Source organism: Rhinolophus sinicus, linkage group LG12 (genome assembly GCF_036562045.2).
Source record: "Rhinolophus sinicus isolate RSC01 linkage group LG12, ASM3656204v1, whole genome shotgun sequence".
Lineage (NCBI taxonomy): Eukaryota > Metazoa > Chordata > Mammalia > Chiroptera > Rhinolophidae > Rhinolophus > Rhinolophus sinicus.
In genome coordinates, this window is record NC_133761.1 from 55,115,374 (window position 1) to 55,139,398 (window position 24,025).

Sequence of the window (24,025 nt, forward strand, 5' to 3'; positions counted from 1 at the left end):
GTTTTGAACCTCACATCTGGCACCCCAACTTTTAAGACTTGCACCCGAGAGAAGAGTCACTTTGAAAGCCAACAGGGCTTGCATCCGCAAGACCCATAAGTTTACAGCAATCTGAAAAAACATTTCTTAAAGGGCTCACCAGATTCACCCATTCCAGCGCCCAGCACAGAGGCAGCTGACTGAAGACTGCCTAGAATTTCAATGAAAGAGGCCTATTTGCTTATCTTGGAGCCTGAGGGGCAGGCTTCTAATTTAATACACATCAAGGAATTTGAAATAGAACAAATGAAGCCCAAAGTTAGTAGAAAAAAGGAAGTTACAAAGATCAGAGCAGAAATAAGTGAAACAGACACTAAAAAGTCAATAGACAAGATCAATAAAACTAATATATTTTTTTTTTGAAAAAAATAAACAAAATCGAAAAACCTGTGTCTAGAGGCACGAAGGAAAAACAGAGAGGACTCAAATAAATAAAATCAGAAATGAAAGAGAAGCCACTACAACTGATACTACAGAAATACAAAGGATTATAAGAGACTACTATGAATAATTATATGCCAACAAATTGAACAACCTAAAAGATATGGATAAATTCCTAGAAACATACAATCTACCAAAACTGAATCATAAAGAAATAGAACATCTGAACAGATTGACTCAATAATCAAAATCCTTCCAACAAACAAACGTCTGGGACTAGTTTGCTTAACTGGTGAATTATACCAAACATATAAAGAAGAATTAATATCAACCTTTCTCAAACTCTTTCAAAAATAGAAAAACAGGGGAAACTTCCAAACTTATTTTATGAGGCCAGCATTACCCTGAAACTAAAACCAGACAAGAATACCACAAAAAAAGCAATTACAGGTCAATATCCCCGATGAACACAGATGCAAAATTCTCAACAAAATATTAGTAATCAAAATTCAACAATACACTAAAAGGATCATAAATCATGATCAAGTGGGATTTATTCCAGGGAATGCAAAGATGGTTCAACGTCCACAAATCAATCAATGTGACATATATACCGCATTAACAAAATGAAGGATAAAAATCATATGATCATCTTAACAGATGCAGAATAAGCATTTGACAAAATTCAGCATCCACTTATGATAAAATTACTTAACAAATTGGGTATAGAGGGAATATACCTCAAAATAATAAACCATATATGACAAGTCCTCAGCTAACATCATACTCAATAAGGAAGAGCTGAAAACTTTCTTCTAAGGTCAGGAATAAAACACACTTTTATTCAACATAGTATTGGAAGTCCTAGCCAGGGCAATTAGGCAAGAAAAAGAAATAAAAGGCATCCAAATTGGAAAAGAGGTAGTAAAACTGTTATCATTTGCAGATGACATATTATATATAGACTACTCTAACGACTCCGCCAAAAAACTAATAAACAAATTCAGTACATTTGCAGGTTACAAAATCTGCATACCAAAAATAAAACGCATTTCTTTATACCAACAATGAACTATCAGAAAGAAAAATTAAGAATTAATTAATTCCCATTTAGAATTACATAAAAAATACCTAGAAATAAATTTAACCTAGGAGGTGAAAGTTCTATACACTGAAAACTGTAAGACATTTATTAAAGAAATGGAAGAAGACACAATAAATGGGAAGGTATTTCATGTTTATAGATTGTAAGAATTGATATTATGAAAATGTTCATGCTACCCCAAACACTCTACAGATTCAATGTAATCCTTATCAAAGTTCCTATGGTATTTTTCGCAGAAATAAAACAAGCAATCCTAAAATTTGTATGGTACCACAAAAGACCGCAAATAGCCAACGCAATTATGAAAAAGAAAAACAAATTTGGAGGCATTACACTTCCTGATTTCAACCTATTTTACAAAGCTATAGTAATCAAAACAGTATGGTATTAGCATAAAACAGACACCTAGATCAATGGAACAGAATATAGAACCCAGAAGTAAAACCAGGCATATATGGTCAATTAATTTATGACAAAGAAGCCAAGGATATACAATGAGGGAAAGGACAGTCTCTTCAATAAATGGTGAAAACTGGACAGCCACATGCCAAAGAATGAAATAGGACCCCTAGCTTACACTGTACATGACTAAAATACACTGTAAATAAACTAAAAATGGATTGAAGACTTGAATGTAAGACTTGAAGCCATAAAACTCCTCGAAGGAAAGAAAGGTGGTAGGCTCCTTTACATCAATGTCAAAGATGATTTTGGATTTGACACCAAAAGCAAAGGCAACAGAAGCAAAATTAAGTAAGTGTGACATCAAACTAAAAATCTTCTGTGTAGCCAAGGAAACCATTAACAAAATGAAAAGGTAACCGACTTAGTTGGAGAAAATACTTGCAAACCATATATGTGATAAGAGGTTAATATCCAAAAGATATAAAGAACTCATTCAACTCAATAGCAAATAAACAAACAACTGGATTAAAAATAGGCAGATCTGAATAGATATTTCTCCAAAGAAGATATACAGGTAAGCTGACAGATACATGAAAAGATGCTTAACATCACTAATCATCAGGGAAATACAAATCAAAACCACCAAGAGGTATCATCTCATATCTCTTAGAATGGTTATTATAAAAAAGACGAGATAACAAATGTTGGCGAAGCTGTGAAAAAAGGCAATCCTTGTTCACAGTTGGTTGGAATGTAAACTGGCGCAGCCACTATGGAAAACAGTATGGAGGATCCTCAATAAAAATACAACTACCATATAACCTGGCAATTCCATGTCTGGGTGTTTCTCTGAAGGAAACAAAAACACAAACTTGAAAATACATCTGCACCCCCATGATCATTGCAATATATGTGTAATAGACAAGACATGGAAACAACCTAAGTGTTTATTGATGGATGAGTGGATAAAGAAAATGTGGAGAGTGTACACACATGTACACACACACATGTACACACACACACACACACACACACACACACACACAGCGGATTATTATTCTGCCATGTCAAAATGCAACATGAGTGGGCCTTAGGGGCATTATGCTCAGTGAAATAAGTCAGGCAGAGAAAGACAAATACTGTATAATTTCATTTATATGCGGAATCTAAAACAAAAACCCAAATTCATTGAAACAGAGAACAGATCAATGGTTGCCAGAGGTGTGGAGTAGGGCACAGGCAAAATCGGTGAAGGTGGTCAAAGGGCAAAAACTTCCAGTTATAATGTAAATAATTCCTGGGGATGTAACGTACAGCATGGTGACTACAGTTAATAACTGTAGACTGCATATTTGAAATTTGCTAAGGGACTAGATTTTAAAACTGGTCAATACAAGAAAAAAACGAAACCATGTGTAGTGATGGATGTTTACCAGACCTACTGTGGTAATCATTTTGCAATATAAACAAATATTGGATCATTGTTGTACACCTTAAACGAACACAATGTTATATGTCATTTGTATCTCAAAATAAATCTCAAACATTTATCTACTCATAGTGTAATGCAAACCATCCAAAAAGACTTTCTCCCACTACTAGCCTATTCTCTATTCTCATTATTTAAAGAGATTCTGAGACATGACCTTTTCCAATTTCAATGACGTATTGCTTTTCCTTGACACTTCGAGGAAACCTATTATATCTGGAGATACAGCTTGCTCGCTGACCTTTTAACTCCCACCATTGTCTTCCAATTCTACTAGAAAATTCCAATTTTAATATTCAATTTGACTCGTACAGGTTATAAATATGGAATGTATCCATGATGCATAAATTAGCGATTAACTTTTTACCTTCTCAGGTATGCTGTCCTTGTCAAGGTTAATCAATTTCTTTAGGAAACCAGTCTCTGAAAGAAGTAAGTTTGCTGTAGCCCAGTTAGGTTTCTTTTGCAGAAGAATACAAACTGCATTCATGACAGTCAGCACAAGGAAAGGAGGACGTGTGTATATTCTGTAATATATGGTGAAAGTCTAATCAACTTTACAATTAAAGTCGAATGCATCCTGTAAACTATCTAGAAGACAATATATACAGATTTTTAACAAGTATTTTAATAAGGAAAACTATTTGCTAACGTATAGCTTTTTTCATTATTTGGATATCTTTAAAAATTTGGGTATCTTTGATATATGGGTATCTTTGCTTTAAGAAGATAAAATGCATGCACTTTAATTATGTAGAACATCGCACAGGTTAATTCTTTTCATTGTAAAAGTAGTCTCTGTAGAGTTCTTCCTATTTCATCCCAGTGTTGATTTACTGAAGATTACTTGACAGAGACATTGTGTGTGTGTGTGTGTGTGTGTGTGTGTGTGTGTGTGTGTGCACGCGCGCGCAGGGGAGGGTAGTTGGGTGTCAGCCCTACTCTTGTGATTTAAGGCGTGCTGTAAGGTGCAACCCCCCTTAAATACATCTTCTGACTTTTCTTCATCCTGATTTAAAATTCCTACCATAAAGATCACTGATACAACAGAGGTGGGGGAAGGGGAATACACGGGCATTTGTCTCTCAAGTTGTTAATAATGTCATCATTGGAAACTGCCTCTTAGCTGTGTCCTGATCAGGTGACATGCCACTGTACCTCTGATGAGAAGCACACACTTTGGAAATCCAGAGGTCAGAATAACGTTCACAAGAAGGAAGTTTTAATGAAAAGTCACAAGGGTGGTGGTTGCTGTGCAACAGTATTTGGGCCTCGGAACAGAAGGGACAGGTCTATCCAGGGTAATGAGTCTCCCCCAAATGAAAATCGTATAGATTTCCCAAAAGATGGAAGCCAACAAAGCCAACTTTCTATGTACAAAATTATCTACAGGGGCTGCCAAAAAGGTCCCCCTGCCTTAAATGCCACCATCACTAGAGATTCATTCAATTCTAGTAATCTTTGTTCTCTTTAACAATCTTTTAAAATACAGCTCTTTTTCAGGGGGACTAAATAATTGAATCACTAACACTTTATTTTGAACTAATTTAATTTGCTTTTCTGAGATCATCAGCCTGGCTTTTCTGAAATAATGAGAAAAATAATAACAGAACTAGGGAAAAAAAGACAAGGTTCACAGAGGAGAAATGAGAGTTCCAAAAACAAACTTTCCTTCAACTTTGCCCAGGTTTGACTCTTTTTAAAGCAATTGCGATGGGAATATAGTGAAATTCAGACAAAATGTGCTATCTATGAAATTTTAATTAAATTAAAGGGAAAATAGGATTGAATTGACTATAATTTAATCTATGTGCCACTTTCCGGAAACAAATATTTGATTCAAAGTGACTGCTATCTACACTGGAAAGCTGCTGTAAAGTCCTCCATTATTACACAGAAGTGCTCTGTCGTGGACCCTTGCTGCTTCCTCCAATCTGCATTCCTACTGTCTTCTGCCTTCTTCTCGCGGCTAATGTTGCACATTGGTAAAGGGCCTTACGGCCACGGGGCACTCATTTGCGTCTGGACGACGGAAACCGCACTATGCGCCGCTACATGTCGTTCCTGCGTGTCCTAAGAATGGCAACAAAGATCATACTACAAGACATTTCATTTTTCTGGCACTTTGAAATGAAGTGAAATGCACATTAGCAACATCGCAAGGGAGTGTGTTAAAAAAAGAAAAAGGCGTACACAACAAATTCAAGGGCAAGGCCAGTTTTCTTTAGCGTTTGCAGTACCAGGCCAGGAAGAAGGGCCTGCTTATTGGAGGAAACCTCTTAGCACGGAAGCAGCTTTTGTTGAGCGCTTGCCTTACACCACACTCTATTCTAAGCATTTTCCATGTTTTAACTCATCCAGTTCTCTCAACATCTGTTACTGGGGACACTGTATGGAAGGAAAGGTGAGGCATAGACAGACTATGCAACTAGAAAGCGGCAGTGCCAGGATTCCAACCCCGAAGCTTGGTCAGCCCAGGAAGCTTGTGCTTAACCACTGTACCCCACTGTCCCTCAGAAATCAGGCCAGAGGGAATTTGAGCGGATCGCTCTCTCGGGGATATCTGCCAAGAAAAGCTAGGAGAATAGAACTTCTGGAACAAAGTCAGAGGTACAGAGGGGGTCCTGTTGGGAAAGATCTACTCCTCCGATGTCATCGCCTGACACTCTCTCCATTCTGGATTTTCACAGTTCCTGAAACCCATCAAACACATTTCTGCCTTAAGGCTAAGACTCTTGTGCTTTCCATTTCTTCTGCTTAGAATACTCTGCCTCTAGATTTCTTCCTAGTTTACATCCAAACTTCATTCAGTTCTCTGCTTCAGTGGCATCTCATCAGAGAGGCCTTCTCTAACATTAACTGTGCTATAACCTCGGCACCTGAAATGGGCCTGGCCCATAGTGTGCACTCAATGTCACGCTGAATGAATGAATGAATGAATGAATGAATGAATATAAATGAATACATATGAATGAGGTAAAAAGGGAAAAAAATTGTTCCCTTCCTCTTGCTTGTCTCTCTCTGTGCATTTGTTTTGCAACTTTAGGTGGAGTAACTTCATCATTGTGAAATGTTCTGTTCTGCCTATAAAAATGTATTGATTAAAAAAGATTCTTTTTTTTGCCATTTCCCCGTTTTATTCCGAGTTAATAATATGTTATAAATATCAGGGTAGACTTGCTTCACATTTCTGCAACTGTAACTTAAATACTACTTTCTATAAATAATGGAAAGCTCAACACATTCTGAGATACAACAGGCAAATTCCTATTGTTTGTTGAGCTGGAGGACTCAAGTTAAAAATGATCTCACCCAAAGATTCAAATTAGAACCCTCAGGTTCAAATCTTTGTACCTTAAAGTATTTAATTTCTTCTTGTACTTTCTCAGGAACTTCTCCTGAACTGCTTTTCCCACACTGAGGTTGGGTTTGGGAAAGGGCACAAGGGGAAGTGCTTCCCATAGCGACACCTTGTGGCAGTGGCCAGCAGTGCAGCATCCGATGTGCGTCCCTGCACCCCCACACATCCCCAGGGCTCTACAGCTGGGCTGGCGCAAGCAGCAGTGCTAGCACGTGAACACCGTCCTCTTAGTTTTGGAACTGCAGGTCAGGCGCTCATACAATCACCATAGCTTTTCTTTCCAGTCTATTGAGTCCAGTAACACAATATTTTATCAGTTCTAAGATGCACATTTTTACATCTCTGAGATTGGGATTCAGTTTATAACCAAGAGCACGTCATATAGTTTACTTGGTAGTATTTCTCCTTTCTTAAGGGTACATAAAATACTGATATGCCTTATAGTTGATGGTACCATAACATTGATTAGATACAGCATATAACACACATAATAAAAAATTTAAAGTTACCGAGATGCGTAAAAATGACTTAATTTGAAAATGTAATATAGACCCAGTAACATTTACTATGTATCTATGCTTTATCCCGAGATTTTCCAACTCTAAAGAAACAGGTAAATTACCTTAATTCAGAGACATCGGCTTTATCCAAGGCACGTAGCGCCGCAATTGCCTTGTCTAGAGCTGGCAGTACAGTTTTCAGTTCATTGGTAATTTTCTGCATATAAATGAATATAGTTGTGTATTTAAAATTTTTACATTTTGAACTTGGAAAACATAATTTGACATTTTTACAATGCCTGTAAGTTATGCATCTGCATGACTTAGGTGTGTACACACATGCTTATGCTGTTGGAAGAGTGTGTTATAGTCCCAAATGTAATCGTGTCTCATTCAATCCCCGATGAGGAGTTATCTATGAGAAGCAAAAGCACTGAATGGCTTCTGCCTTCTCTATGAAATTCAGTGTAGTATTGGCTATGCCCTTTTGAGGAGTGGTGCAATTAAAGGTGGAATTCTTATAAAGCTTTATTATAAAGCTCAGAGCCACTCCCCTGCACAGGCCCCTTCCAAAGCCCTGGAAACAGCTCTGCCAGTATGTTTATAGGGTCATGTGTTTTTGTTAGACCTGCAAAAGTAAGGCATTTTACCTGCAACCAGGTAAGACCAATTTCTCTGTACACTTTTAACTCACTCTTTATCAGGTTTCCGATCATGCCAGGTGACGCTGAAATAGCGATGGCCATTTTAGGGATCTGGCTAAGGAGCTGAGGGGGAATTATATTTATATTGCTCACAGTTACTTCCTTGTATAATCAAGTTGTTGCAAGGTAGCTCCAAAAGGAATGACTTCTAGAACTATTTCCCCAAAAGTTCCAACTTTCCTCGACATGTGATATTAAGGTGCAGGGCCAGAGGTCATATTTTAACAGAAACATGTACTATAGAGCCTGGCACCAGAAGTACTGGGTGGTGGAGGAGAGACAGGTTTGTAATTTGTGAAGCCAGAATCTGGTCGGTAGAGAATCCTTCCAATTTTTAGCTGTGTGAAATTGTAAGGTACGTGGTCAGATTTTCACTGACATCTACTCAAAATGGAAGCTCACTCCTTCATGAGTATATTCAATACTGTAGCATATACTATTCTAAACCTACTATATATTTTCCCTTTTTCTGATGGGAGTTGTGCAGAAAGAGTTCATTAGAATTCCTGGGTTTTCAGGTAATAATTATGATGCTGGTAAAGATGTTTTAGAATGTCTCAATGAAATAAGTGAGAAAGTACAGATTCCTTATATAGATATACGTGAAAAGTGCCTTATTTTATAATTTTAATTTACAAATAATTAAGACAAAAATTTGTGGAATGTTAAAAGTGATGGTTAAAACCAATACGTTATTCTGATATCAAGGAGTGAAATGTAATGAAAATTTTCAGATCACAGAAAAAGCATTAATTTATTAAAAGGAAAAACAAAGAAGTAATGATCTGGCTTTTGGTCTATTTAATAATCTGATTAATGAGGAAAAATGTGTCATACGATCACACTAGAAAAATTTAAAGTTCTGGCTGAGTTTGCAAGAAATATTGACATTAATGAAAATATGAGTATCAAAAAACACCTCTATTATGAAGATATTGATGGAAAACTGGTTAATGAATGCTCTCAATTCAAAGAGTATTTAAAATTAATCACTGCACAGAAACACACTCATAGATACAGAGAACACACTGATGGTGGCAAGAGGGGAGGGGGCATGGGGAGGTGGGTGAAAAAGATGAAGGGAGTAAGAAATACAGATTGGCAGTTACAAAACAGTCATGGGATGTAAAGTACGGCATAGGGAATATAGTCAGTAGTGCTGCAACAAGTATGTATAGTGCCAGGTAGGTATGTATAGTGCCAGACTAATTGGGGGATCACTTCATAAATTATATAAATGTCTTAACCACTGTGCTGTACCCTTGTAACTAATATAAAATAATACTGAATGTCAACTGTAACTGAAAAAAATAATTTAAAAAATAAAAAAATGAAAATTAATCACTGCACGAGAAACCTTGAAATGCCATTGCTACTTTTACCAAGTTTGACAGCAATCTTAATAAAAATGTTCACAACAGGGAGGAGTTACGAAGTTGAAAGAAACTTTTCTAAACTATCAAAAATAAAAAACACATTTTGATCAACTTTACTACAGGTTCTATAAGGAAATGATATTAGAAAATGATTATCATATGAAGAAGTGATCACAAGTATGCAATGAAAAAACGCAGGAAAAAAGGCATTATGGGGCGTGTAAGGCACTTAATTACTAGACATTATTGTTATTTTTCTAGACTTTGTGATGTTTGTAATAATTGTCAGCTTTTAAACATTTGTATATTATTTGATTTCTTTACTTATTTTAAATAGATATTCACTCTATGAACTGATAATTTTGTATTCTTTTAAAAAAATATGGCCTCAAAATTGTATAAGCTTTAGGTCCTACAAAACTTAGATTTGCCACTGAAGCCAGATTACCTCTTGCAGGATGGCAAAAACAAACACACACCTGTTAATTAATTCCTCTGTATCCATTTTCTTTTGGGCTAAAAATTCAAGATTGAAGCTAAGCTGTTCTCATATTTAATGTATTGTTGAAAAGTGGCCCCTTCGTGTGGTTGACCTAGCAGAGGTGATAGATCACTCACAGTGAAACTCATGTGACGTCTTGAGGGAAGAGGGAAGTTCCACAAGTTGGAAGGGTTGGCCGTGGTGGCCTCCCCACTTCCCCGATGCTCAGCAAGTTACAAAGTCGTGCAGTTCACTCGGGTCCACGTAAGGAGATTTACCTATCATGTTACCTAGCTTGAAGTAAATTAGCCCTTAAAACATGGACAGGTGGCTTAAAAATGTTTCTGAAAAAAACTTTGGATTAAAGATCATGTTCATAATGGAAGTACAAGTTCAACAATGAGAAAAAGGCAGGCTGATACTTCTCTTATCCCGGCATGAACTCCTCTTCAGCTATGTTATAAGGTAAAAGCAATACAGATCTAATCAGGTCTGACAAGAAGCCAAACAAATATTTTGAAATTACCTAAAGGACTATTGGAAATATGTACTCCCATCTGCTATTGTTCATAATAAACTTTGCCCTGAGTATTTACTGTGCTTTGGGATATCAGCTAATGATAGTAGCTCATCTATACATTTATAAAATAAATACACACGTTTTGGGGGTATAGACACGTGCACGCACACACACACACTTTAATTGATGGAGTTGCTTAATTAAAGACCTTTGCATATGGAAGACAAATGAAAGTCCACTCCACCTCCTCTGAGCAGGGGTGGCTACTGATCATACCAGGATTGAACATTTGGTTGTCTGCTCCTCCAGACTGGTTCCTGCTGAGATTCTGACTGGAGAAGTATGGAGGGGAATTGGCCAGTTTAAAAAGAGAGAATTAGTCAGTAGAAGTGACACACCAAAGAGACGGTCGCTAGAGCTGCTTCGTTTCCCGCAGAAGCTCCTCTGGGAGACCACATGGATTCTGATACGGCGTGAATGAGTTTCTGTTCATTGTACTAACCAGAGAACTGACTTATCTGTCTCTTCCTAGGATCACAGTTTTCTCAAGGACAAGGACCCTACATCTTTGTACTCCCTGATTTCATTTAATAGTGTCTTACATGTAGTAGGTACTCAATAAATATTTGTTGAGATAAATAGTAAAAGCAGCCAAAGTGAAGAGCAGTCAATCCGACCTTTTCAATTTGAGGACTAGGGAATAATTTTGCAAATGTCCAAAGGATTTTTACTGATTATACTAGTTTAGTTATACCTGAGCATAGTTTTCCACAATTCTTATTTCTTCTGTCATAATTTCTTCATCCTGTTTAACAAGCATCTGAACTTTCTCAACTACTTGAGAATCTTTTTGTAGTTTTTCCATTAAGATTTCTTCTTCCTAATGAACCAAACGCATCTCCTTATTAAGAGGCATGATATCTTTTTTAAAGAGAATTTCAAATAGCTCATTTCATCATTATAAAATTGATCAAAATCAGCTTGAAGTATATTTGTGCAATAGACAAATAAGGATAGCTATAATAAATATCATTTCATACAATACACATAAAGAATGGTGACATGTAATGATGTTTAGAATACTTGGCAGCTTGCAAGTTACCACAGAACAGTCCAGATGGATTTAACTAATAACTATGGCATTTTTCTGTGAGCTTTTACAATTAGTTATATACCTATTGTCACATTTATTTATTAAAAGAGAATTATGTTAATATTTTGCTATTATTGTTGTTGCTTTCCTCGTTTTACAGATAAGAAAACTGAGACTGAGAGAGATTACACAGCTGCATGGTAACAAAGCAAGAATTCTAACTCACATTTGTCAAGTACCAGAGCCTTTGCTTTCCAACACTTTTTATATTAAACTGTAAAATCTTTAAAAAGAGATTTCAAGTGAAATGTACCTTTGCTTTTTGTTCTATCTGAGGGCCAAGAATCAAGAGCTCCTTCTGCGTATCTGTGACTAGAGTGGTGGCTTCCAGGATCTTGGAGAGACCCATATAAAAATGACTCCTGAAGGAAAATGAAATGTATTAACAGGTACAAGATGTAACAAAGTATTAGCAAAGCAAGATATACTGTGTTCATGGGTGGGAAGACAACATGGTAAAGATGTCAATTCTCCCCCAGTTGATACACAGGTTTCATTCAATAAAAAGTCGCAGTCAGTTTCTTTTGTAGAGAGAGTCAAACTTATTCTAAAATTAATATGAAAAGGCAAACAAACTAGGATAATTAAAATAATTTTGAAAAAGAATAATAAAATGGGTGGAATCACTCTGCCTGATTGTAAGACTGATTATACAGTGACAGTAATCAAGATTACGTGGCATTGGCAGAGGGGCAGACATGTAGGTCAATGGAACAGAATAGAAAACCCAGAAATAAACCCACACAAGTACCATCAACTGATTTTTGACAAAGGTACAAAAGCAATAGAGGAAGGAAAGTTTTTTTCAACAAACGGTGATGGAGAAATTGGTTACATAAAATGAACCTTGACCTAAACCTCACACCTTATACACAAATAAACTCAAACACAAATATTAAGGGTAAAAGGTAAAACTGTAATGCTTTTAGAAGAAAACAGGAGAAAATCTGGAGGGTCTAGGGTTTGGTGAGGAGTTCTCAGACATGACAAAAGAAGCACAATCCTTAAAAAAGAATTGATACATTGGACTTCATCAAAATTCGAACCCTTTTCTCTGTGAAAGACCATGGTTAAGAGAATGAAAAGACAAGCTACCAAATGGACTAAAATATTTGTAATCCACATATCTGACAAAGGATTCAAACTTAAAATATATAAAGAACTTCCAGAACTCAAGAATGAAAAAAATTGAATAACCCATTTAGAAAATGTACAAAAGATATGAAGAGACATCAAACTGAATAGGACATGTGGGTGGCAAATAAGTACCTGGGAAGATGTTCCATACCACTAGCCAATAGAAAAGGACACAGTAAGACTCCAGTGCTACATAATTATGCACTTATTAGAATAGTTATAATAAAAAATAGTAACAATACCAAATGCTCGCAAGGACACAGAAAATCTGGATCCCTCATACACTGGTGGGAATGTAAAATGGTACAGCAACTATAAATAAGAATTTGGGATTTTCTTTAAAAACTCAACATACACTTACCAGGTGACCTAACAATCACACTCCTGGCATTTATCCTGGAGAAATGAAATTTTACATCCACACAGAACCTGTACCCAAATGTTTATAGCAGCTCCATTCGTAACCACTCTAGGTTGGAAACAGCCCAAATTCCTTCCTTGGATGAATGGTTACACAAACAATGGGACATCCATACCATGGAATACTACTCAGCAATAAAAGGAACTAACTATTGATGCATGCAATAGCTTGAATGGATTTCAAAGGCATTATGCTGAGTGAAGTCCATCTCATTCCCTCATTGTCAGGCATAAACCTGTAGAGATGGAGAACAAATTGGTGGTCGCAAGGGATTTGGAACGGCAGGTGCAGGCCAGAGGGTGTTGACTATAAAGGGGCAGAACAAAGGAGATTTCTAAGGCGATGGAATCGTTCTGTATCCTGTTTGCTGTTGTGGTTACGCGAATCTACACATATGATAAAATGGCATATAACTATATACACACTCTGTACCAACGCTAATTTCCTGGTTCTAATAATGTCCTAGTTATGTCAAATGTAACCATTGGAAGAAAATGAATAACTGTACTATTTTTGCAACTTCTGTGAGTCTAATTATTTTAAACTAAAAAGGATTTTTTTTTAAATAAAAGAAGTTATGAGATAAAGTTAAAATTTTTCCATTTACTATTCACGAGAATAAAAAATGGAAAAAACACAGTTTGTATGGAATAAAATCAATACAAATAAGTATTTTAAAGTCAGAAAACTGCAAATCTGTTAGTGAACAAAATTTTAGCTCTAATTCTACCGAGAGAGGGAATAAGCACTGTGGAGCTTTTTTTTAAAAGTAGAAGATATGATTCCTACTTCTTGGGCTTTCAAAATCTAAAAGTATATTGTCACTCATGCCCTTTAAATTGTCAATTACATCGATACTTTCAGTATTTTATTCTTTAATCTAACAAAGAATGTTAGGTTCTCAAAAGTTCTCATATAGATTACTACAATAACTCAGATCTTTTTATTCTTGTTTCTCTCCAATTTATTCCCCATTCTAATTTTAATACCAGAGTGATCTTCCTGAAATACAAGTCAATTTAATTACTCATCCATTTAAACAGCGTTTTAAAGTCTTTTACAGCTTTTGCCTTTTCCTCCATGGAAAAGGAAAAGGCAGATGTGGTTTCCCTCTTTTGAGTTTGTGTCTGTTTTTACAAATAAAAGCACCAATGTAAAAAATATATATATATCTATATTTGACTTGGTCTCAAAGTCTTACCTCTTTGTTTGCATTTCCTTCTCTTGTGACCTCAAAATATGCGCAAATGTGTCCAGGAATCGCAAGTAGCTACTGGGAGTGACATAATAATGCCTTCTAGTTTTTTGAAAGTATTCTGTGCTCAAGTTTTTTACACTTTTGTGGATTTGAACGCATGTTGGAACAAGCTTTTCTTTTAAGTTCTGAAAAACAGTAATTTTTAAGAATTAAGGGAAAGCAATCCAAATATACATTTAAAAGGTTAAATTGAATGTGAATAACTTGAAATAGTTTGTCATTTTGAGATGTGGGGATGCAGAAAAAGGCCCGGGATGAATGGGACCAAGAATATATAATTTTTAATAGCTGGGGTGGACTTAGGGTGGAAGAGGCAACAATATGGCTAATAATTAATGACACGCCAGACTCCTTCTTCTAGGCTGAACCCTCATTTCTGCTACAGCCAACTAAAGATTTAGGGCTCTATTGTTAATGGCCAAAGTTTATGGTGCCTTCTTTATCTCCCATCTTTCTTTCTTAAAGTAGGTGATCAAAAGCAAGATAATCAATTTCCTTGAGTAAAATAAAGCCGCAAAAATGTAAGGGCTCAAAAGATATACAGGTGGGCAAAACTAGAGTAGAAAGAGTGTCCCCTTTGCTTAGCTTTGGAGAAAATACTGACTTAGACATTCATTACCTGGTCCTGGTTACCCATCTCCAGTCCACCGTGCCTAGCCAATCACCTGGTCACCCTTGACCCAGCTGCATTTTCTTCCTGGTTCCACCCTATCTCTAACCTTCTTGCCCTTTGCTTTCCTTGAACATGTGGACAAGTAAGGCTGCACGCCCCTTTCTAGGTCCCACACTGAGTTTCAAGCCTCTATGCATTTACAACTTCTTTTGTCAACACCCCTTGGGATCTTCAGTTGAATCACTCTAGAAAAGATTCTTTCTTACTTGTGGCTCATAAACCCTGAGCTCATTTCGTGTGTGGCTTGTGCTCTCATTTCTCTGTAGTTTTGCTGTTGCAGCCCAGCCAGAGAAATGTACAAGGAATGCACAGAAGGTTGTAGCATTCTTACCATAGGATCTGGTATGCAAAATGGGTTTTCCACGGGGACAGAATAGCGGCAGCCATCTGTGTATTGCTTTGTGGCTCATGCCAGGTGGCCCTGGGCAGGGCACAGGCTGCGGCTAAACTCGACCTGCACTGGGGCCTCTCTCAGGAGGCCATCTTCAGACCAAGCTGGAACATCACCCAGCTGCCTCCAAGGACGACACACCCAACGGGCAGACTGGGTAGGCACCACAGCCCTGCTAAAGCGAATCCTGCTCTATAGGGTCAGCCCCTGCACAAGACAGTAGTCACAGCCAGTCCTCAGCCCAAGGATCAATCCCTCCCATTGACTTGCCAACAGCAACCAAGATTCAACCACAACAGGAGGGCACACACAACAGAGACAAAGAAGGACTCAGTAATCCCCTTTCTGGGTATTTACCCAAAGAAACCCAAAATGCTACGTTGAGGGGACATGTGCATCCATATGTTCATTGCAGCATTGTTTACAGTGGCTACGATGTGGAGGCAGCCTGGGTGTCCGTCAATGGATGACCAGATAAAGAGAATGTGGTGCATATATATAATGAAATATTGCTCGGCCATGGAAGGGAATAGGTTCTTATCATCTGCAGCAGCGTGGATGGGCCTGGAGGGTATTGTGCTGAGCGGAGTATGTCAGACAGAGAGAGAGAGATGCAATGTGATTTTCCTTACATGTGGAACCTAAAGAACAAAGTAAACAAATAAAACAGAAACAAACTCATAGATACAGAGAGAATTTTGATGGTTGCCAATTGGCAGGGTGGGTAAAAAGGGGGAAGGGGTTAAGAAGCACAAATTTATTGTTACACAGTGTCATGGGGATGCAGAGCACAGCATAAGGAATAGTCACTTATATTGCAATAACTATGTATGGTGTCCGATGGCTACTAGATTTATTGGGGGATCACCTCGTAAATTATAAGTGTCTAATCACTTTGTTGTACACCTGAAATGAATATGCCAACTGTAATTGAAAAATAAACAAAAAAGTATTTTAAAAAAGAAGTGATATTTACCTCTCTGTTCTCTAAATCCACCTTTTCTCTTAAGAAAGAGTTGGCTACAATAAGGAGAGCCTCTTCTGGCCACTTCTCATACCAATCAATTGTGCAAGCGCTAATCATAGAAGAATATACTCTACAGTATTGGCGAAAGTTAGCTCCTGTAGGATTCATTATCATAAGAATATGAAGATTTTTACATATTCTCTGAAAATTAATGAAAATGCTGTTAAAAAATAATCAACTGCTTTGAAAAAAATATTATATTGAAAATTCCATTTAAAACTTGTTTTAGTTCTTTCGTTAGTGAGTAGACTAGAGATGGATAAATTGCACATCGAGTGCCTGCCGTAACCAGAGCCCTTGCAAGGGAACCTACAAGTCCCCCAGAGCTCTTCTGAGGAAAGCAGCCAGGTTCTGCTCTACGTGACCCCAACCTTGTGGCTCCAGCCAGATGGACAATATAGAGGAGACACTGGACTCCAGAACATCCTGGTACAAACCAGCTCTTATGAGTTCTGTTCAGTAGGGGACCTTATATCAGATGGAGATGGGTCTGATTATTAACTCTTTTCTGTAGGGTGATGTGCATTTAAGACCCACAGAAACCCAAAGTGAGAACTGGTCAGATGAATTAAAGCTGAAAGACAGAGAGAAACAGAAACCAATGTTAGGTACGGGTAGAGCACCAGGGAGATAATAATAAACTACAGCTGAAGGATTACAGCTAAGCAATATTAGCTCCTATACACTTTTGCAGGTCACAGGCAAAGTGTTAGTTTCTATGAAGTTTGCCTGTATCCTTTCCCCTCAGGAGACTTTCCCCTCCATAAGCTGTGCTGCTGCTGCTGTTCTTAGAACTGTCCGTGGGGCATAGATTCCTTCCTCATTTCCGTATGTTGCTTTATAAGAAAACCACATTACTGAAAGCAAACTCGGGGAGTCAATGTTCTTTTTCACTCAAAGAGTTCAACTCGTACAAAGTGATAATATCTTTGAGTACCAAGCAAACTTATTTTGCCAAATAAGCACAGTAAAGCTGAAGGAAGGCTAAAGTGTAAGATTTTCCCCTCCTTTTTGTCTTCAAAAACTTTGTAAAAGCAAATTAAACTGCTTAATGCAAAATTCATACAATACAGAAATGTTTACATTAAAAATGAAAGTACCTCTCTTTGCTTTACCTATCCCCAACTCCTACTCGAAGATGTCCACTGTTAACACTTTAAAGTGTGTCTTCGCTATTTGTTATTACTGTAAGACACTTCAAATCAGTTTTGGAAGATCCATCAACCTACCTACCTACCTACCTACCTACCTACCTACCTATCTACCTCTAACTGGGATTCTTGGTTTATCTTAATTTTTTTATTTCTTGAAGTACACTGTTCTCCACACTACAAATCAGAATTTCTTTGTTCTTCTTCATCACTTACAATCTATTGGATAAACTAACTTAGTAACAAGGCACTGGAGTGCCACAGTGATGAGGGTAACTGCTATCCTTTCTCCCATGGCACTTAAATCTATAACTCAATCCAAGCATCCGTTCATATGACAGTGCTCTCTCTCAATCATGGGTTTCATTTCTGGAATTTCTCACATCTTCTTCTTGTGCCAGATCACAAAGTATCTATTGAGGAATGGAAGGTGGCCCAGTTCAATTATTAAATGACTCCATGAGAGGCAGAAACTGGCCCCAGAACTAAGTATCTGTGGTACTTCCCCAATGAACACCTTGGTTTGGGCAATCATATCTACCTGTTCCCTAGGCCACTGGTCAGTCAAGCATGCCTTAAAGACACTGTAGAAAGCCGAGGTCATTGGTCTCATCTGTATCTCTCATCAGACTGGTCCTTTCACAGCTACCCACTGCTGAGTTTACTCTGAGTATGACCTAGTTTTTCTGACCGATTTCTCTCTGTATCCATCACCACCTGGCCAATTTTAGGGCTATTCAAAGGGATAAAGGAATTCTCATGTCTTGCCTTTGCAACATGACTGAAATGAAAACCTCATTGGCTAGGAAGAAATCTCAGTGTAAGAAATTGTCTTGGGATCTTATATCTCTAGTCATTGCCTCCAGCTTTTATTATTTGTTGTAGCCATTGACAGCGAGGCCAGGGTGTTTGTTAATCTTTGGCCTGCCTAAGAGTATTGTGTGTCTGTGTGTGGGGATGGCAGTCATTATTTTAGCTTTAAAAACTCATTTAAAGAACTAAAGAAATGACCCAACTTGAAAAGTATATACAGAATTATCAACGTAGTCTACTTTTAACTTAACATGACAATCTGATAAGGCCAATCCAAAAAAGAAGTACCTTTTGGAAGAATGAAAGTAACGCTTGTCTGTCGTCAATATAACCAGACTGTTCTGCAAGGGATCTAATCCTTAGTGCAATAGAGTCCAGCTCCTCATTTTCAAACACGTCAGGTATTCGCCCCAAATTGAGAATGCTGTTCAAATCTTCCAAAAATGCCTCCTTTGATAAAGCACATATTTTAATCAGAAATGAGTAAATTATTCATATATTCTACTTTAAACACACCAAATTGAGAAAGCAATAGTGGTTAAGGAGAATCGAGGCAAAATTTATTTTTTCGAACTCATCAAAAATATCTTTTTTTGAATATACAAGTTGGTGATATCTGAAATTTTCTTTTTGGGAGCCTACATGCCAGTAGAAATTTGCATAAAAGTCAACAATGGGGATTTATTTATCCCTCCCGATTTGAGTATCCTCTTGTAAATGAGTATGATAATAGTTCGCATGCCATAAGGTTGCTGCACGGGTTAATGAGAGAACTCCTGTGACACAGTACAGTACCTAACACACAGTACATCGTCAAGATATTACACTTACTGTACTTTAATGCCAAATGACTGAATATGACCAATCTAATACTAATTATCAGCCACATTAATCATTCAGCACTTGGTAAAACAATATTTTTCATAAAATTGTTACAACAAAATAAAAAAATCCCTGTTTTTTTAGTCAAATAAGCTTCATTCGTCCATTCATGGATTCACACATTAGAGAAACATATGTTCGGTATGGACAGTGTGCCAAACAGCGGCGTGATGCACTGGGACAAGAAGTGTGGGGAGGTGGACACAAGAGGGACCTGAGCAGGGACTTAGGCTCAAGCAGTTTAGACAAGACCTCAGTGCATCTACTTTTTTGTTTGAATACTACACAACCTAGAAATAACATGGTTGAAAGATTATTTTAATTTAACCAAGTTCATCTCTATAAGGGGTTCCAGATCAAATGGAAAAAGTAACAGGAGAAAGAGCAGTGAAAAAAAACTCAACTAGAGAAGTTATAAAAAGTATGAACCTTTCGATTTTGAGAACAATCCAAACTTTCTTTAAAAAAGACAAGCATCCTCAGCATGAATGACTCCCCAGGATACTCCTCAGACATTCACAGGTTCCTGGTATGTCAGCCCAGGTAAGGATGGGCAGAGGGCTGCTGGGGCAGCCCAGGTAAGGATGGCCAGAGGCCAACAGAGGGGACATGGGGCTGGCTGTTTTCCTGTCTCACCTAAGACATGATGGAGAGCCACCAAAGCTTCCTAAACACACCGATCATTACCTACGTATCAAGAGTCTAACTAAGGTCCTGCTGCTTCCACATCCATTTTGCTTGGCCAAGTGCCTACAGAACCTTAAAATGACACCAGCCCCCTCATGCCAGCACATGCCCTGGATAGCAGCCTGCAGAGTCACAAGCCAACATAAGTTCCTGACATGACTTCCCAACAGGCCTGTGATCAAGTCTCCTGTGCCTCCCAGCACTGGATGTCTTATATGCTCCTTAGATAAAAACCCTGCTCTGACCCCAGCCCAGAAACCCTAAACAATCCTACCCTCGAGCCCTAATACAGGCACGTGTCCCAGGTCCTGCCCCTCTCTCTCTGCCCACACCTGCCTTCACTTCCCTGTGTGGCCCCTCGAGGTGCTGTGTGTACTTCCTCCAGCGCCTGTGAGTAACAAACTTCTCTATTTCAATTTGTCTTGTGGTTTGTTGTTGAACCGTGACTCACCATCTGGCACCCTGTGCTCCACTTAACACATGTTCCTTTTACAAAGTCCTAACACCATTTTTTTGATTCACATGGAAAGCAATGATGTGGCCAGAAGAAACCTGGGAAATGAGGAAAGGAGATCCTACGACCTTGAAGTCCTGAGTAACGTGGGGGTAGAGGAGCCATGCTCATCTCAGCTTTGTTCTGATAGTGGTTTTCTGAAAAATTGTTTCTGAACAATAGGCTCCTGGCATGGGAGAAACAAGCACAGCTTCTGAAATCCAGAATGGAAGTCTCCGCAGAAACCTCAACTTGATCAATACAGAAGGCTGTTGAAATTTCGGAAGGGAAGACTATATAGTTAAACCAGAAAAAAATGGCTATTATGGAGTACAGCAGATACGACGTGGCACTTGGATTTACTCTCAAAATATGACATGAAAGAAAACACAACTCTAGAGAGGCCCAGAATTAGGAGAAAAAACAAGATGAGAGTTTGCACAATACTATTAACTATACACATCTGGATCAAAGGTAATAAACAATGTTCCCTTGAAATTTTGCCACAAAGAAATACATGGAATCTAATTATTTTTTTGGCCATGGAAGGGTATAACTTATGCAAAATAACAAATTTTTAAAAAGTTGAGTGATTAACATTTTTTTGCTTGTATATAAATAAATGAAGTATATCCTGCAAGGAGAGTCCTAAACTTGATGGGAAAATTAGCAGAAGGAGAAAGGGGAGAAACAGCAGCCTTCCCTTCTGTGCGAGTGCCCTGTAGATGACAGGGTCAGATTACAGTGGATATAGATGACAGTGTTTTATTTTGCTTTTTTTTAAAACACAGATTACAAAACCAGTTTGGATATAAGATGGATGACTACATCTACCCAAGTGAATTACTTCTGACTGGTCAATTAAAATGAAAATTATAAAGATGTAGAAAATGTTTTTGTTATGATACTTGTGCAAAACTATCTACATCATGATTACAAATATATCAACTCTATGGGCTATAACTGGATAAAGACAGAGAATAGTGAAAAGAATTGACAGGGTAGGTTAATAGGACTATAAATATTTTCTTTTCAAATATTAAATTTGGGGGGCTATTTAAATATTAAATTTGAGCACGTAATAAAGACAAAAAGTACTTACCTGATCTGGGTTTAAATTAGCAACTATTAAAACAGTGGGGTGCCCTTCTAACCCTGCTTGAAGAAACACCTTTTTAAAGTCTTCTCTGAATTTCACGTGGGCATAATTGTGCAATTTAGGCACTTGGTGTGCTTTGTATTCTGTCACATAACAGGCCAACGTTGCACATGTTTCTTTTCCACATCCATCTATTCCAATCTTTGGGAGAAAAAAATCCAACACATGATTCCTATGTATGTTCTGGAAGTCTCTCAATATATAGTTTTCTGTTTAGATGTGCTAGAAATTTAGACAGTAAAAATACCTCCGACTATTTTCATAACCTTTTTGTGAGATATATTAAACATCATTATTTTATCAAAATTTTGTAAGGTACTCATACACATTCAATAAGATGTATACTCAGTTTTGTCTTCATAGCCTCTTAAAATGTATAACGTCACTGGAAAGGTAATCTGGAAAAATGGCAGATAGGCTTATACATAATCATTATGTCACTGCCAATATTTGATTCTTCATTTATAAGAATTTAGATAGGTCTTTCCTTATTTATTTTGGGCAACAAACACTTAATAAGTGCTCTTGGTAATGATGACAAAGTATCACCTTTTTAAACAGCTTTATTGAGATATTATTTACAAACCACAGCTGTTTGAAGTGTACAATTCAATGATTTTTAGTAAATTTACAGAGTTATGCAACCATCATCACCACCCATTTTTAGAACAGTCCATTGCCCCCCCCCCCAAAGATTTCTCAAGCCTGTTTGCAGTCAGTCCTCATTCCAACCCCCAGGCAACCATTAACATGCTATCTCTATAGATTTGCCTTTTTGGGGGACATTTCCATAAATGGAATCAGTCTTTTGCATGTGACTTCTCACTTAGCATGATGGTTTTGAGGCTCTTTCATGTTGTAGTGCGTATCAGTAGTTCGTTCCTTTTTATTGCCAAATAGTCTTCTATTATGTGGATACACATTTTGTTTATCCAGTCACCCACTGATGGACATTTGGATTGTTTCCTCTTCTTGACTATTGTAATAGTGCTGTTATGAACATTTGCATACATAGGAATGGAATCACTCAGTTATAGGGTAAATCTGGTAAACTTTATATAAGAAATGGCCAAACCATTTTCCAAAGTAGTTGTACTATTTTATGTTTCCATCACCAACGCATGCAAGTTCCCATTTATCTATATCTGTGTCAACACTTGCTACTGACCATCTTTTTAATGACAGCCTTTTGAGTGGGTGTGTAGTGGTAATTCAATGGGTGGTATCTCAATGTGGTTTTAATTTGCAGTTTCCTAATAATTAATGATGGTGAGTGTCTTTTCAAGGGCATATGAGCCATTCATGAATCTTCTTTGATTAAATATCTATTCAACTCTTTGCCCATTTAAAGAACATAAACATTTCTTTTTATTTTAAGTTTTCAATTTACAATAAAATTGCCAAGATAAAGAGGATTTTCATGTACCCCACATCAGTTTCCCTATTATTAACATCTATTATTACCAGGATACATTTGTTACCATTGATAAAAGAATACTGATACTGAAGTCCATTCTTCATTCGTGTTTCCTTACTTTTCACCTAATGTCCTTTTTTTCTGTTCTAAGATCCCATCCAGCAAACGACCTTACATTTAGGAGTCATATGTCCATGGGCTTCTCCTGCCTGTGACAGACTTTCCTTGTTTTTGATGACCTTCACTGTTTCAAAGGCATTTTGTAGAATGTCCCTCGGGTGAGATTTTCCTGATGTCCTCATGACTAGAGTTATGTGTTCTTGGGAGAGGGAGACCACAGGGATAAAGTGCCATTTTCATCATATCACATCAAGGGTGCATACCATCAACGTGACTTGTCACTGCTGGTGCTCGGCTTGAGCACCTGGACGAGGCAGTGTTGCAGGATCTCCATCGGAAGGTTACTCTTTCCCCCCTTTCCATACTATTCTCTTTGGGAGAAGCTCCCAATGGCTCTACCCGAAGCAACATAATACTGTTGGATTATAACCCAAAGAATATAACAAATATCCATGAGTCCATATATAGAAATAAATGATGAAAAATAAATGGGGGGGGGGATAGACAAATCTCCCATTAAAAAGAATTCCAAATAATGGACATAGATACTCTGCCCTCAAGGAGTTGGGACATAACTCCCCGCTCCTTAGCTCTGGGTCTTACAGATTCGACTCATTTCCAAAGGTCCTTAGGTGAGCGCCTTCTCCTCTTACCCTCTTCAGTGAGGTTGTCTCACACATTTGCAACACAGTTTGATTGTTTCGTCACATTTTGCTTTCCATCCTGGGATCCCCAGACCTCCTAAATAATTTGTTTATATGTGCATACGTTAGAGTTCACTCTTTGTGCTGTGAATTCTACGGATTTTGACAAATGCATGGTGTCATGTATTCATCACGACAGTATCATACAGAATAGTTTTGCCACCCTAAAATATCTCTC

At 37.6% G+C, this 24,025-nt stretch overlaps 1 protein-coding gene across 1 annotated transcript in view; it reads right to left on the minus strand.

Annotated features, from left to right (window-relative positions):
• The window catches only part of DNAH14 (dynein axonemal heavy chain 14), a 202,746-nt gene that overhangs the window by 50,192 nt on the left and 128,529 nt on the right, over positions 1–24,025 (minus strand). Inside the window, exons 54-61 of the mRNA XM_074316462.1 lie at positions 21,550–21,747; positions 18,674–18,835; positions 16,371–16,562; positions 14,274–14,455; positions 11,768–11,876; positions 11,116–11,241; positions 7,403–7,497; positions 3,787–3,946 (exon numbers count right to left, since the gene is read on the minus strand). Coding sequence (XP_074172563.1) covers positions 3,787–3,946; positions 7,403–7,497; positions 11,116–11,241; positions 11,768–11,876; positions 14,274–14,455; positions 16,371–16,562; positions 18,674–18,835; positions 21,550–21,747 — 1,224 coding nt within the window. The remainder of the gene's footprint in view (positions 1–3,786; positions 3,947–7,402; positions 7,498–11,115; positions 11,242–11,767; positions 11,877–14,273; positions 14,456–16,370; positions 16,563–18,673; positions 18,836–21,549; positions 21,748–24,025) is intronic.